Source organism: Polistes dominula, unplaced genomic scaffold, assembly GCF_049000335.1.
Source record: "Polistes dominula isolate Pdom_NZ unplaced genomic scaffold, Pdom_raw_medaka contig_49, whole genome shotgun sequence".
Classification (NCBI taxonomy): domain Eukaryota; kingdom Metazoa; phylum Arthropoda; class Insecta; order Hymenoptera; family Vespidae; genus Polistes; species Polistes dominula.
The window spans coordinates 2,860,571-2,876,109 of NW_028300914.1; the positions used below are offsets into that span (position 1 = coordinate 2,860,571).

The 15,539-nt window shown below is 26.6% G+C and overlaps 4 protein-coding genes across 6 annotated transcripts; 3 read left to right on the top strand and 1 right to left on the bottom strand.

The window, feature by feature from the left end:
- Positions 1-64: 64 nt before the first annotated feature.
- Positions 65-1,944, top strand: LOC107072786 (cyclin N-terminal domain-containing protein 1). Of its 2 annotated transcripts, none has more exons than XM_015332992.2 (5): positions 65-402; positions 851-949; positions 1,041-1,309; positions 1,390-1,605; positions 1,681-1,944. In XM_015332992.2, exons 2-5 carry the CDS (start codon positions 910-912, stop codon positions 1,942-1,944), a joined length of 789 nt encoding a protein of 262 aa, XP_015188478.1. In that variant the 5' UTR covers positions 65-402; positions 851-909. The 2 variants fall into 2 exon arrangements, with proteins under 2 accessions (XP_015188478.1, XP_015188477.1); XM_015332991.2 differs by lacking the exon at positions 65-402 and adding an exon at positions 417-683.
- Positions 1,945-2,252: 308 nt separating this feature from the next.
- LOC107072780 (tubulin polymerization-promoting protein homolog) lies at positions 2,253-3,574 on the top strand. Its single transcript, XM_015332977.2, has 4 exons — positions 2,253-2,429; positions 2,517-2,643; positions 2,726-3,364; positions 3,443-3,574. The coding sequence occupies exons 1-3, from the start codon at positions 2,263-2,265 to the stop codon at positions 2,777-2,779; spliced, it is 348 nt and encodes a 115-aa protein (XP_015188463.1). The 5' UTR covers positions 2,253-2,262; the 3' UTR covers positions 2,780-3,364; positions 3,443-3,574.
- Positions 3,523-5,096, top strand: LOC107072787 (uncharacterized). Its single transcript, XM_015332994.2, is given in 6 exon segments — positions 3,523-3,664; positions 3,773-3,835; positions 3,935-4,052; positions 4,130-4,343; positions 4,440-4,620; positions 4,623-5,096. Coding segments are annotated over 6 exon segments (1,077 nt in total). The 5' UTR covers positions 3,523-3,606; the 3' UTR covers positions 5,066-5,096.
- Positions 5,097-7,169: 2,073 nt separating this feature from the next.
- Positions 7,170-15,514, bottom strand: Elys (AT hook containing transcription factor 1 homolog). 2 transcript variants are annotated; one of them, XM_089169989.1, is made up of 5 exons: positions 15,361-15,513; positions 15,223-15,256; positions 14,551-14,928; positions 14,166-14,466; positions 7,170-14,086 (listed from the first exon to the last, which is right to left on the bottom strand). In XM_089169989.1, the coding sequence occupies exons 2-5, from the start codon at positions 15,250-15,252 to the stop codon at positions 8,787-8,789; spliced, it is 6,009 nt and encodes a 2,002-aa protein (XP_089026115.1). In that variant the 5' UTR covers positions 15,253-15,256; positions 15,361-15,513; the 3' UTR covers positions 7,170-8,786. The 2 variants fall into 2 exon arrangements, with proteins under 2 accessions (XP_089026115.1, XP_015188481.2); XM_015332995.2 differs by having other exon boundaries at positions 15,223-15,514.
- Between the last annotated feature and the right edge of the window lie 25 nt (positions 15,515-15,539).

Below are 15,539 nucleotides of genomic sequence, written 5' to 3' on the forward strand. Positions count from 1 at the left end.
TAGCAATGAAAATATATACTGTAAAAAATAATTATAGATAATATTCAATTAAATATATCATTTATATTACTTCGTCCTGATTGGTCGATATTCACAAATCGTGTATTTTAATTCTTACAATATTGTATTACAGAAATAAACCATAAAATTATTAAGAAATGTAATGACGTATCAAAACATAATGTAACATATAAATTTATTCGTTTAATCCAATCAAAGAACAAAAAGTAATTGATAAAATTATTCAAAATTATTGCAAATCTCTTTTATTGAAGTAAATTTAAGCGACCAATCAAATAAGCCTTTCGCAAAGGCGGCGTATTTGAATCGTTTAACTAATAAAAAGCTTTTTATTCTCTTAAAAAGATGATATTAAAAAAGAACAATATATAAAATGTGTGGGTATGTACGTGTATTAATAGTCATACGAATACTATTATTCGATAGTTAATAATTGTTAATAATGAATAATATAGTCCAGATTTTGTTGTTATTCATATTTACAAATAAATAATTATCAGACAAAAGATATACTCACGTCTAATAATTATTACGAAATTTATTAAAGTATTCAGTTTGAAATAGTTCACCTGTACGAATGAAAATATTTAAATGAGAATTTATTTAATTCGATAGATGTTTTTAACGTTATTAAATAATGGATTTTGATAGCGCTTATATAGGTAATTACTAATTAAAACTCTTTCTATGTTTAATGTATAACTATCGTTTCACACACTTTGCATATAAGAAATATTGACTTGAATACATTTTTATGTGATAAATATTAGAAAAAATATATATATATAAATAATTTAAAAATTTATTTAATAAATTTTCTTTTTTTCAGATCCCTTAGTAGATGGTTGGTTAGAACAACTTCATGAAGCTATAAAAGAAGAAGAAAATATGGTTAGAGCTGAAGATGAATTTTATATGCCATTCATAGGTAAAAAAAAAAGAAGAAACACAGTACAAATATAAAATTTCGTCTTTAAATTAGCATTAAAATAAAAATTATTATTATTATTGTTTTTCAGGGATTCCAGCATCTGTAATAAGTGCTATTTTCAAAATAACATGTCACCTAGAACTAGGAACAGATACTAAATATTTAACAATTCATTTATATGATAAATTTATGTGCAATTATTTTTGGGAAGTATATAAAACAGAAAATGAGGCAACTGAAGCTTCATGGTCTAAAATATGTCAAACAATTTCTCATAAATCCAAACTATATCTTGTATCTTGTCTTCAATTAGCAAGTAAAATGGATTTACATTCTAAAAGTTTAAGTATATCACAGGTATTAAAATAATTTTCAAATTAAATTCATTTCTTTTCTTTATTCTCTATTGAGAGATATTATTTTTGTATATCTGACAGTTAATATGTATTTTACGTTGGATTGATAAAAAAAAGGAATATACAAATAATGTACTTATTAGTTCGGAATTTAAAGTATTTAAAACTATAGGATTTAAAATGCCTTTCTGTACACCGTTACAATGTATCGAAGTTCTTTTAGCAGCGACAGGACTTAGGAATACATTGAATATATATGAAACTTCTATAGAATTATTGGATTTAGCATATTTACAGGTTTGTCTATTAAATGTGTAATTATAAAGAAATGTTATATAACAATATGAAATAACAATATATCTATAATTTTAGCACGAGCAATTATATTCACATGTGCAGTGTCTAGCGCAAGGTCGTATTAGCAAATCTGAAGTCAATAAGAGAAACTTAATGGCTCTTAAAACAAATTCATTATTTCTTGGAGGATGTATCATCTTGTGTGCAACATTTTTTTTATATTTTGATAATAATATAGCAAAAGGAATAGCAGCTAAACTAGCCGATCTAGTAGATACTACCTATACTGATATTTGGGATGTAGCAAATATACTTCTTATATTAGCGATACAGGAATAAATGTGAAAAACATAAAATAGATATATATATATATATATCTATATCTATATATTTCAAATTATAATTGTACAAACATTATTTTAATTTTGAAGTTATCTCATATATATATACTTTGAAATATTTTTCTAAAACATATAACTATCGCTACACATATATATATGTACATAATACTACCGTCATACATATTTTGTTTACAACAACTTTAGTTACAAAAAAAAACAATTGAACATTATTTTTCATAATTTATTAATTAATTTAAAATTTTATTTATGTTTAATTTCTCTACTTAATATCTTATTATTAATAATAATTTAATAAATGGCTTCGTTTGAATCGCAGTTCACTGCTTATGCAAAATATAGTAGACCAAAATCTGATGGTAGAAGAATCTCTTTATCACAAAGCGATAAATGGATGAGACAAGCACAAATATTTGATGATAAAATTACCCAAGCTGATACAGCATTAGCTTTTAATAATTTACAGTAAGCTATTTTCCAATAATTTATAAATATTATAAATTAAATTAAAAAAATATATATATATATATATATATATGTATATTTATCTAGTCGAGAAACACTTCCTATAGAAGAATATAACAAATTCATAGATGATTTTGCAGAATCAAAACGTTTGGATTCTTCTGTAATCCGTGATAAAATGACAAAATGTGGTCCTCCAACTGAAGAACGATCGGTACAATTTAATCTTTTATCATTTATATATATATATTCAAATATATTTTTAATTATAACAATATTTCATTATTATTTTTCAGAGAATTGAATCAGTTATTTTGAAAAAAGTAGAAGATCCGTCCGGATATGTTTAACTTATTAAAATAAGAAAATGTGGGATAAATAAAAGAAGATATTAAAACGAAACATAATTAATATTAATAAGAAAATATGCTAAGAAAATATTTTCATCAAAAAATTTAAGAGAAAATCAAATTTAATAATCGAACCTAATTCAATATTCAAAAATTCTTGTCTACTTAATAAATGACCATATGTTATTGTATTTAAATCCTTATATATATATTATGTATATATGCATATACGTATGGCTGAAAAAAATACCAACACATGGTATTTACAAAAGAAAACAAAAAATATGTCCGCATTTATATTTTTTTGATTTTTTATTTAGCCTTTCAGTGCTATGGCCTTTTTCGTTGTGAAACTATCTTCGATAGTGCGCGTGATCCGCTATTCATTCATACAAATTCATATTATATATATATATATACATATATATCTAACGATAGTATACGCTACTATCGGACAACGTATTTTTACTACTATTGCTAGTACGCTTTTCATTCTACTGCATTCTACTATCCGTCTGGTTGACGTGGTCATATAAAGTATGTCGACGCCTTACTACCGATCGCTACGTGCACTCTCACCTATAGGTACATTACATACTTACACATATAAAAGTTGTAATACTTCTGTTGGTTATATACGCGCGCGCATTAAATGTACTACAGCATACCTACCAACACATATATACAAACACACATACCATGAACCTATTCGATTCTATTCAAGATGGAGAGAAAAGAACGTAGGTCCTTGGTAAGGTGGTTGTAAACACAAAGATACATATCTTACTCTTGTTGAGAGTACTGACTGTTTAACGGAAAATTAAGAAATGGCTAAATCTGTATTAGGTTCGGATACTTTACCAAAAGCTGGTCGTGTTAACGAAGGTATGATAAATAATATTTTATTGTTTTTTATTTCGTTGATCATTTGAGATTAACGTTATATATCTTTAACTGTCACTGTTAACCCATATTAATCTAGTAATGTCACAGTATGTCGGGAGTGGTTGGTGCACGAAGATGGAGCATTGGCTTATAGATTGCAAGATGAAGAAAGTAAGTATTTTTTTTTTGTTTTTTTTTTGTTTTTTTAATAAATTATATTAAAAATGTTTCTTTGTGTATAATTAATTGTTATATATTTTTGTTTAATAGTTAAAGAACATTATACCGGTAATAAGGTGCGCAATGCTCAAGTACGTGAAGATCTTCCAAGAGCAAAGGTAGAACAAGAATTAGAGGCTATGAGATATCAAAGTTATATACAACAGCAGTTAGTAAAATAAATATTTGTTTATGTTAAAATATAATATTGTGGAAATGATGTATAGAAAGTATCGTATTTTTAAGGGAAGAAAGAGATGCTGTCGTGGCAAGACAAATTGCATTGTCATTAGAAAGGGAAGAACATTTAAGAGAAAGAGGAGAACATCATAGGGAAAGGGAAGAGCATCGTAGAGAAAGAGAGTTACAAGAAAAAATGAAATCACAATTAAGACTTGACGATGAAACATTATCGATGAAATTAGAAATTGAACGACGTATTCAAGAAGAAAAGGATGAAGTATATGTTTTTTAATAAATTCAAATTCTTACATACATGTGTGTAGATATTATTTCTTATTTAATAAAATAATTGTTTTATTTATTTAAAAATTAGGAATTGGCAAGAAAGTTACAGGAAGAAGAAGAAAAACGTACCATGAATGATCACGATTCTCCAATTAATGAACAATTATTATTAGATCAAAAAATTGCTATGGAAGCTCAAGATGCTGAATTGGCACGCATGCTTCAAGAAAAAGAACGTGCTAAGGCACGAAAGGCTAGAGAAAGAGCAAGACAAAAAAATTAGAGAAACAACAGATGCAACAGTTGGAACAACATACTTTAATAGATAGACCACATCGACCTGATAAGATTGATTTGAGAAATACTACAAGTAAACATCGAAGACATGACACAAATTATACTCAATATCCAGATCCTGAAGAGATACAAACACTTGACGATCCTATCGAGGAAATACAAGAAGTACCCAACGTAGCTGCTATTATTGATCCAACTTATAATATAAATGAGCATCGAAATACATCAAGTAGTTCAAGTAATACAGTCAGTCCAACATATGCATTACCTACACCACCAGCAGAATTAATGGTAGATAATAATGCACCATGTTATATGCCGATACAAGGACAACGAAGAAATCAAAATCAATCTCCTTCCCAAGCACATGAAGAAAAACACAAAAGACGGGTTAAAGATGGATGTAAGCATCAATGAAACAAAAATTATCGTGCCTATCGTATTTAAATTAACATATATATATATATATATATATATATATATATATATATATATATATATATATATACTCATCTTTTTTGGTATGGAATATTATCAGAGTATTTCTAATAGGGATAATACTTTTTCTATTTCTTAGTAAATTAATCGCGTAACGATAGAAGTACTTACGTGATATATTAACGAATTTTTATAGACATTTTTTTCTAGCAATATTGCACACGATTAATGTAGTTAACTCTACTCCATTGAAAGTAGCTAATATATATATACATTTATAGAAAGTTAAAATATTCTCTACTAACTGTGATGATATCAAAATCATTACTTATTACTAAATTTAAGATACATCTTTGCAAATGATATTGTTACAAAGATTTAGATGCTATTATTGCGATAAAAATAATATACATTTTAAAGTTTCATCAAATATGAAACCATACGTGCCTTTGGAAGAGTACGATTTATAAAATTAATCCATTTTTCATCTATACTAAGAGTTAAAATTTACAATAACACAATCGTACCATTTTCTAACCGATTATCTGCCTTCTCTATTATAAATACATTTTTAATAATAATAAGAAATATTGTCTCATTTTAAAATGATTACTTTACAATCAATATTGTTTCAATGTTTTTGAATTTATAGAAAATTTAAGAACAAAATTAGATATTATAATACAGCAAAGAACAAAAGTAATTTAATTGTGAAAATTATTGAGATATATGCTATATATATATATATATATATAAACAAATACTTTAGCAAATGAAAAAATTTTGATAAGCTCTTTGAGAGAATATTTAAATTACTTTCTTTTTTTATTTTTTTCGTATTTTATATTTATTTTTTCATATATTATAAAAGAATATCATTCAATATGCGTAAAGCATGACACTTAAATTAATAATAGCGAATGTACATAATTATATTTAAGGATTTATGAATATATTCTTAAAAATAGAGTGAAAATAAGAAATAGAAAAAACAAATCCTTTTTTTTTATGCATGATGAACTGAAGTAAGAACTACATTCCTAAAGTTAAATCGATTTTGTTAATTTTATCGTACAACAAATTGTTGTTAATAGGCACATTGAAAAATATTTTTATTACTTTCTTGAATATTTAATCTCACATACAAATTTGCCTTCAGTTTCCATTGAGAGTTGTATTCCAACAGGGTTTCAACAATCATTTCGACGAAATTAATAATTATGTATATGACCGAACAGATATATATATATAATACATAAATATATAAATATATATCTATATAGGTTGTAATATTATTATATATAAAGCTTATTTATATATATTAGTAAGTTATTAAAAAAAAAAAAAAAACAAATTAGATTGACAATCAGAGCAAAGTTAATGAAAATTAATATTTCATATATATATATATATATCTTTCCACTATCTTTTATATAAAGAAAAGATGACAAATTCCAAATGAAAGTTTTGATTATAAAGAAGAAGAAGAAAAAAAAAATAAGAAATTTGTGAAATATCAAAAATGAAATGCAGTGTTTCAAACTATCTATTCAAATGATCTTTGTACTAATTCGATATACTTGAATCTCAGTGATTGTAAAAATCAATTTTTCTCTCTCTTTTTTTTTTTTTTTTTAATTATCAGCGACATGTAGTAAATGATAAAATGACACTGCCAAAGATGAGACCATTAATGTTGGCTTTTATACCAGATGATAATAATTATTTAGATTTACTAAAATAGTATGATGCTCAAATAAGGAGAAGGTCTTTTTATTTAAACCTTATATGCGTAAGGTTTAACAATAAAGATATTTAGGTACAAAATATAATGTACAACATATATAAACTTTTTTTTTTTTTTTAGAGGGATTTTGAACATCATACGTATTTGCGAACATTAATATTAATATAATCGTTCATTAAACAAACTTTTATTATAGATCTTTCTCAAAGGCCTAAAAAAAAAGATTTCATTCTCTATTATTTTCTTTCTCTTTCTCTTTATATTATATATTATATATATATATATATTAAATTATAATTAAAATAAATATAGGACGTAAGTTTGTTTTTTTATTTCTTTTTTTTTTTTTGTTTCTTTTTAATATTTGTATTACCACTGGTGATTGGAAATTTATTTTTTTTTTTAATAGTATCATGTATTATTATAATATATTTTTTATATATTTTTATTATTTCAATACACTTATACACACACATGCGTGTACTTACGTACATACCACACACACAACACACACACACACACACATACCAAACGTATATTAATAAATTATTTACAGAGTTATTTTACAAGATTTTGTGAAAATTGTGTATGAAGTTGAAAAGAAGCGTCTCGTACGGCTTAAATAAAATCTATATTATCAAACTAAATTATATATATATATATTTGTAGTACATAGATATTGATATTAATATAAAAAAAAAGATTTAACAAGTTTTATCTAAATTCACAAAGTGATGACCATTACCATTCTGACGATAGTAATTAACTTATAGCATAATAGAAATGAATTTACTTTAATTTTAGAGATTAATAGTACATCATCGTACTTGAAAATAATAACAAAATGTAGTTTTTCCAAATGGTCCCTCTATGCTACTACAATATCATCTACCATTTGTACCTTTTAAAGTAATATATAATTTGAATAGTTTATTATATACCATCTCATTGATTGTTCTTTTTAAAATCATTATATAACGTTTAATGATTTTAAAAATCATTAAACATAGATCGTATGTGTACATAAATATATATATATAAAAGAACAGTTTTTATTCATACAATTTGAAGAAACAAAAATGTTTTGTATAGATGAAACATATATATATTTATCAGATAATAAAAAAGAATATATAAAAAAGAAGACTTTATTAAATTTAAATAATAATTAATAAACTAAAGTTATTCATTTAGTTTAGATTATATTTTTTAAATGTATTCATCATCACAAAACTGAAAAATCAACAAATAGTTTCAAATCAATTTTCAGAATTAAACATCGTATGAATTTTGTTGTTGTTTATCTTTTAGTTTTCATTTTCTTTAACAATTATATATATATATATATTTTCTATCTCTAATCCGATTTGAATTATTTTCTTTGTTCGTAGTCAAATTAACAAACCGATGCTTCAATCAAATGTGATAGTTTTAAAGCAATTTTTTTTTTTTTTTTTTTTTATACAAGAACAATAATACTGATTTTTTTTCAGTAGTTTAACAGTTAACGTTAATGAGATAAATTAAAACAGTATTTATTTTGTTTACAAGATCGAGATAAGAGAAAATATGTACATATTAATTATAAAGTGGTGTACAAAAAAAAATTTGATAACTCTGGAGGCATATTTTGTTTAGAATTACAATAAATATACAAAATCACATCATGTGTGAATTATACTGTATATATATATATATAGAAAGAGAGATTAAAAAAAAAAAAAAAAACCAATGAATGGGGATTGTAATTAACAGGTCTATGGAAATATATTACTGTTAGGAAATACAACTGTAAGGTCTAGTGTTTTATTTATTTGTGAGAATAAAAACTGTTCTTTTTTTTATTATTATTATTATTATCAACAATTCATTTATGTTTTTCTTTTTTTTTTCATTTTCTTTAGATTCGTCTGTTTTTATTTATTCATTTATTTACTTATTTATGGTTTTAATTTAATTGCAGGATAATGTTCTTTTTCTTTTGGAAGATTTGACTGGAGTATTTTTTGTAACTTTTGAATCCATTTGACTTTCAGTTTCCATTGATTCTTCTATAATTGCATCTTCCATGATACTTGACTTACGAATACCACGAGTTCTCCTTTTTACATCTAACGATGAAGAATCAACACTAGTTGCCCTTCTTGTTCTAATATTAGATAAAGTTTCCTTGCTTTCATTTAAATTCTGAGGAGAATTTAAAATCATTTCCATTTCCTCTGGTATAGGTTGAATCGACGAACGTCGACTACGTGTGTTTGCTGCTGGACTACTTGAAATGTCTTCAACAATCTTAGATATTGAATTTCTTCTTCTCCTAGTTTGTAATGTAGGAGTTAATGATCCTTCTGGAATGTCAGGAGTCATAGATTTTTCTTTCTGAGTTATTTTTATTGTTGACTCCTTAGGCACCGAATTACCACGTTTTCGTTTTGGTTGAACATCCGTTAATACCTCCTGTTCATTATTAGATTGTGTTATTAACGATGTGGACGAACTTCTAGTTAATCTACCCCTTACTGGTTTTTCTTTTTCTTTCTCTTTTTCTACTTCTTCTTTCTCTTCTTTTTCCTCCTTCTTCAATAATTTTCTTTCTGTTAATTTCGACATATTGAGATTTGCATTAATCTCATCAGCCGTTTTAGAAATCGATGTTGATCTTGTTCTCCTTGGTATTGGTGTTGAAACATGAGTTAATTCTTTTTGAACGGAAGAAGCACGACGTGTAACTCTCCTAGTTAATTCTTTATCTTTTACAGTTTCATCAGATTCTTTGTCAATTTTAGTAATAGGAAAAATATCTTTAGCGAGAGATGAACTTCTTCGAGTTCTTCGTGTCACAGGTGTAGTTATTAACGTATTATTCTCTGTATCATCTAATTTTTCTTTACTTTTATATTCATCTACACTTTTTATAGAAATAGTTTCTTTCTTAATTTTCGAAGAAGAATTGATTCTTTTAGATCTGGTCGTCATCCTTGAAGAAATACTTTCTTCTAATATAGTAGTCTCTTCTTTACTTTCTGTTGATATTTTATTCAATTTAATTGTACAAGAAGTAATATTATTTTCTTTCTGTAGTTCAATTTCAGATACATTTCGACGAGTTGAGATAACTTGTTGTGATGATAATTCATTTGAAATCGAATCATTGCTAGAATCTTCGACGTTCTTTAATTCATTAATTTTATCTATTTTCAAGTTTCTTTTATTTGTTCTAACAGTAACATTGTCTCGAATATCTTTTTTATTATTATATTCTTTGACATCATTACTATTATTTGATCCATCTTCAGTGATGTTAGAAACATCTGAGAAATGTAATACAGATTGTGGATTAATATTAGTAGGACGATCTGTTTCTGAATCAATATTATCTTTGTTATCATCTTCTGGTGATGGTTCATAAACTAATACTATTTTGCTACCATCATTTGATGACTCATCATCGGTGATATCAAATTCATTTATTACACTTGGCAAATTTGGTGAAAGAAGGCCATTACTAGATTTATTATTTTTTTCAATAGAATCATTTTTAACATTAGAATCAACTGTATTAATTTCTCGTTCAGGAGAATTAGGTAAACTTTTATATTCATGTTCACTTTCTTCGTTACAACTATCCTCATTAATTTCTTCTTTATCATAATCGTTAGATATTTTATTTCTTTCATTTTTATTTAATGATTCAATAGGTTGTTCTTCTTCCTTATTTAATAACGTCAATTCTTCGTTATTATCATCATCATCTAAGAGTTTAACAGGTTTATTTTTGACCAATGGAGTAGATGAAACAGCATTTTTATAATAATGTGATATATTAGGTGTATTTGATTGATTTAATGAATTAGTTTCATCGATTTCTTTGAATGATGCATTATCATCGATACTGCTACTAGGAGAAAGAATCATAGTAGAATACATAGTAGCTGATAATGAACTATGTAATCTAGTAGAAGATATTTTATTCGTTTCTGTGGAATGCGTGAGCGCATCTTTTGATGTATTTAATAAGTTTGAAGAAGTACCGGATGAATTGGTTGCAGTTGTATTTGTAGTATTTTTTCCAGTTAAATAACTTCGTCTAAGTCTTGGTCTTGGTCGTGGATAACAATTACTTTTATCGTTAAGACTATCATCCGATAAAAGTTTAGTAGTTTCATTGTGTGGTTTATCACTAGTATTTGGACTTTGAAATAATTCAGTATCTTTTTCAAATGTATCTGATTTTTGTAATGACATTTCTTCTGGAATCTTTTCTTCTATTTCTTCGGGTTGTTCTTCAATTACATTTTCATGATTAATATTCTGTACAGGACTATTTATGCTGAATCGTATTTGTCTATTGATTTTCTTTTGTTTCTCTAATGGTGTAACAGGTATATTTGTTTCAACAGATTGTGTAATAGAAAGATTAGGAGATGTCGAATTTTGGATTAATTGACGTATTTTTAAGATTGAATGTGGTGTCTCTATACAAGTCTTTTTATTATTCTCAACATTACTTTTTCGTTTGACTAATGGTGTATCGAATGTAACAGTTAAATTAGGAGAACTTGAAGTATTTGCTGTATCTGCGTCATTCGATAATTTTCTACGTTTTGTTCCTTCTGAAAATTCATTATTATCATTTTCATATATCTCGTCCAAAGTACGTTTTCTACGATTTTTATATGCCACCGTTGGAAATAAGACACAGCTTATATTTATATTACTCTCATTGGTTTTTAATGATGCACACGGAGCTGTGATAAATGGTATTCGACATTTGCCACTTGGGAATGATGTTTCTTTGGCCTTTTTAATGACTGTTTCATAAATGCTTTGTTGTTTATTAATACATTTGTAATGAGACATAGGTCTAGGATATTTAGATTCTAAATCTGTTTCAAAAGTTGTTTTAGTTATACCACTAGATAATTGTTTTATTACTGATGGCAACGTTGAATCATATGCTTTAAGCATTGCAGCAGATGTTGAAAGCATATTTTTTGGGACGTTATTTTTAAATTGACTTAAGAGAAGTTTATTATTTAATTCTGAATAACGACAACGTTGTAAATAATAAAGCGTTTTCATGTCATCCGATTTATTATTCTCTTGTAAAAATTTGACAAAAATTTCTTCTTCCTCTGGTTCCAATGCAAGGTGTAAGATATCGCCAAGTTTATTGTATGATTTGCAAGCTTCGAAAAAGCACGTTAATAATTGTGCATAGTGTGACGGTGGTCTGCAGTGAAAGGCTGATTGAACTAAGCCATGTTGAACAGATAAATTTACTATTGCACTTTGATCACTGGTTGATAATATAGGTGGCTTTCTAATTCTCAAATACATTAAAGCTAATTTTTGTTGATCATTTCTTACCAATGTACGTAATATATGTTCGTGATGCCAACTTTTAACATCAGAATCAGAAACCAATTGTCCAGTCATCATATTCAAAAATCCTTTATAATCATCATGATCGAGTAACCAAAATGCTTGTGTTAATTTAATTAAACTTGGACTCATTTTAAATGCTGAAGGATACTTTATCAATTGATCTACTCCAGGATAAGATTCGTGCAAAAGCATAACCAAATCCATTAAAAGATATATCACAATTTGATGTTTACATTCAGTTTCATTTATCTCTGCTTGATAACAATCAGTGAGATAACTTCTTAATAACGATTGCAATGATGGAGGAGGATAATAACCACTGACATTTACATCTCCACTCTCTCTTTCCCATTGTGATTTTAAAATAGGACATTCCTTATTAATTAACATATCAATAAACAATCCTTCATGTTCCTGTACATAATTTGTATTATTTTTAATTGCATCTCTTTTTTCATTATAAATTGACATCAATTTTTCATAAGGATAAGGAATTCGAAATGATAATGAAAGTGGTAATTGTCTTTCCTCATCTAAATCTTGTATTTCTGGTAATAAACCGACGTCATAAAACCAAAGTAATACCTGAAGATAAATGGATACACGTCTTAGTGCTCTTCTTTGTTTTATCATATCATCCGTTTCAAGTGTCAATTTTCCAACAACATTTGACAAGCATTCTAATTGTTGAGAACAAAATCGTAAAGTTTTCATTTCTGCTTCGCCAATGCTACTATCCGATTGATCAAATAATGGAATGCAAAGACGATCTGCCATTATTTTGATAGACGATGCACGTTGAACACCCCATTTTATAAATGATGGGTAAAGAAACGAGGCACTACCATCGGACCATTCCATTGCACATTTGACTAAAAATGAAGTCCAACGTTGTTCAAGACATAGAGAAAGTAATACTTCTCTTTGTGAATTTTCGTCGTTAATAAATGAAAGTTCTGTATTAAATGGCACCAGCCCAACAGAAAGGCACTTATGAAATAATTCCTTAGGTTGTAACAATATGACAGGTCCTGTAATTGCCATCTTACGTAAAAGTTCCGTCTGAATACCGCGTGTCAACCAAGTCATTAATCTCATCGTACTAAGTTCTGCCCATTCAAATGATAAAGAATTTGGATAATATAATTCTTCCGTTGGACATGGTCTATTATTTGGAAATTCTCGTAATGTAGAAGGTATGTAACTCGTGCTAAGTAGTTTATCGCCTGCACATTGTGCTTGAAATCTTGTACAATACATTGATAATATACTGTTTGGATTTTTACAATCATAAATAGTTTGAGGCATTTGTTCTTTGTACCACTGATTTAGATCAAATAATAGTAATCTATCGTTTGAAGCAATAAGCAACAAATTGTCTTCACCTCGTTTTATATTAGAATCTGCTTGATCTGGATTAACTTCTCTTTCAATAGGTGATAAACTAATAATCTTATCTTCTTTTTCTAATTCAAATTCAAACCTAAGACAAGGTTCTGTTTCCAAGTTGAAATAAAGGTTTGTACCTTTTTCACAATATTTACGTTCGAAAAGGAGAGCATACATTCGAAGAATCGGTGGCATTTTTAAAGTTTCATCTTCATATACAACCCATAAATAATAAAATGGTCTAGGGTCATCCGTAGGTTCTAATAATGACAAATGAGTTATAGTCATGTTTTCATCGAGTGGTCGACTAATCCATGCTATAGAACCATTCTTTTGCCAAATCATTATTCTTCCCAAACATCCAGATATTATACATCCAATTTTTGCAGAATAAATAATCATAGATGTTAATTCTTCTTGCATCAATGGATATGATTCAAATTCTATTCTGTTAAAACCAATATATTTTTCAATATCTGTAAAAATTTCAAAATATACTTCTTAATATTCAATTGAATGTTTATAAAATATCAAATAAATATAATTAATACATACTATTATTCAATAAATTATATGCCATATGCTTTTCTTTACTAGACAAACTTTTATTTCTATCACAATTTTGTTCAAAGGAAAAATCTAATTCTGCCGGTGATGTTTCATCCATACAATTATTAGAATTTGGATCATCCCAGGAAGATCTTTGTAAATCTATCATTATGTGTTGAAGATTGCGTAAAACTACACAAGCTATGCCATCCATATTACAAAAAATATTATCCGTTCTTTTATCATTTAATTCTTCCCATTCGGTGCCACCTGATACGACACAAACTCGTTCAATCCCAGTAGGTGTCTAAATGATAATAATTTGAATTTATTTTTCTTTTCAATTAAAAAGTTTCATATATAAATTCTATTATAAATTCATAATACTTACTCGTATAGCTCTTAATACACGTGACGTATTGCAATCGAATATGCATAATAATCCGGATGAATCTTTCATTTTGTTTGCACCATTGTCTAAGCCAACCAAAAGTAATGGTAGGTGTCCTGGTTGTGTAGGAAATTCAGATACACATGTAATCCTTTCACTAAATGTCCAGCAACAATTAATGTTTTCTCCAAATTTAACATTAAAAACTATTAAATGGCAATCATTGCTCATCCATGCGTATGTCGTTCCATTTAAAAATCCTCCCAAAGAATTATTGGTTGTATCGTAATCTTGTATATGTACAGACGATCCATATTCATCATCAGAATTTTTCAATCTATCCGATATTAATTTTCGTAGATCACTTACTCTCAAAGTCTAGAATTATTATTACACAAACATTTATAAGAATAATTAAATGCACTTAGAAATATGACAATAATATAATTCATTATATATTTTAATATATATATATATTCAATCATAACAATAATTACTTTTTAAATCTGAATTTGATCATTATAAATACATTCATAAGAATAGTTTTGTATTACACAAAGGATATATAGAAATATGACAATATAAGTTTATTATATTTTTCATTAATCATAATCATAATAATAATAATAATAATAATAATAATAATAATATATATATAATAATTAAATTTACCTCGCAATTGACTTCTTCAAGTTCCATCATACTTCTTGCAAATTATCAAGGTAATATTTGATCAACATTTATATTTATATATAAACTTTTAAGACAACGTAAGGTTATGCACGCGCCGAATTACTTTAATTTACTTACATATATATCCAAACAATAATTAAACATGTACGACGAGCGTGTGAAAAAAAATCTATTATTAATCGGTTCGTTAATGTAACAATGTAATTTAGAAATACATATCGAAATCAGTACTGTCTCATACGCATTTCTGTACTCGTGCTAACATTTTATAATGGCGGTTATAGCTGAGAAATGCG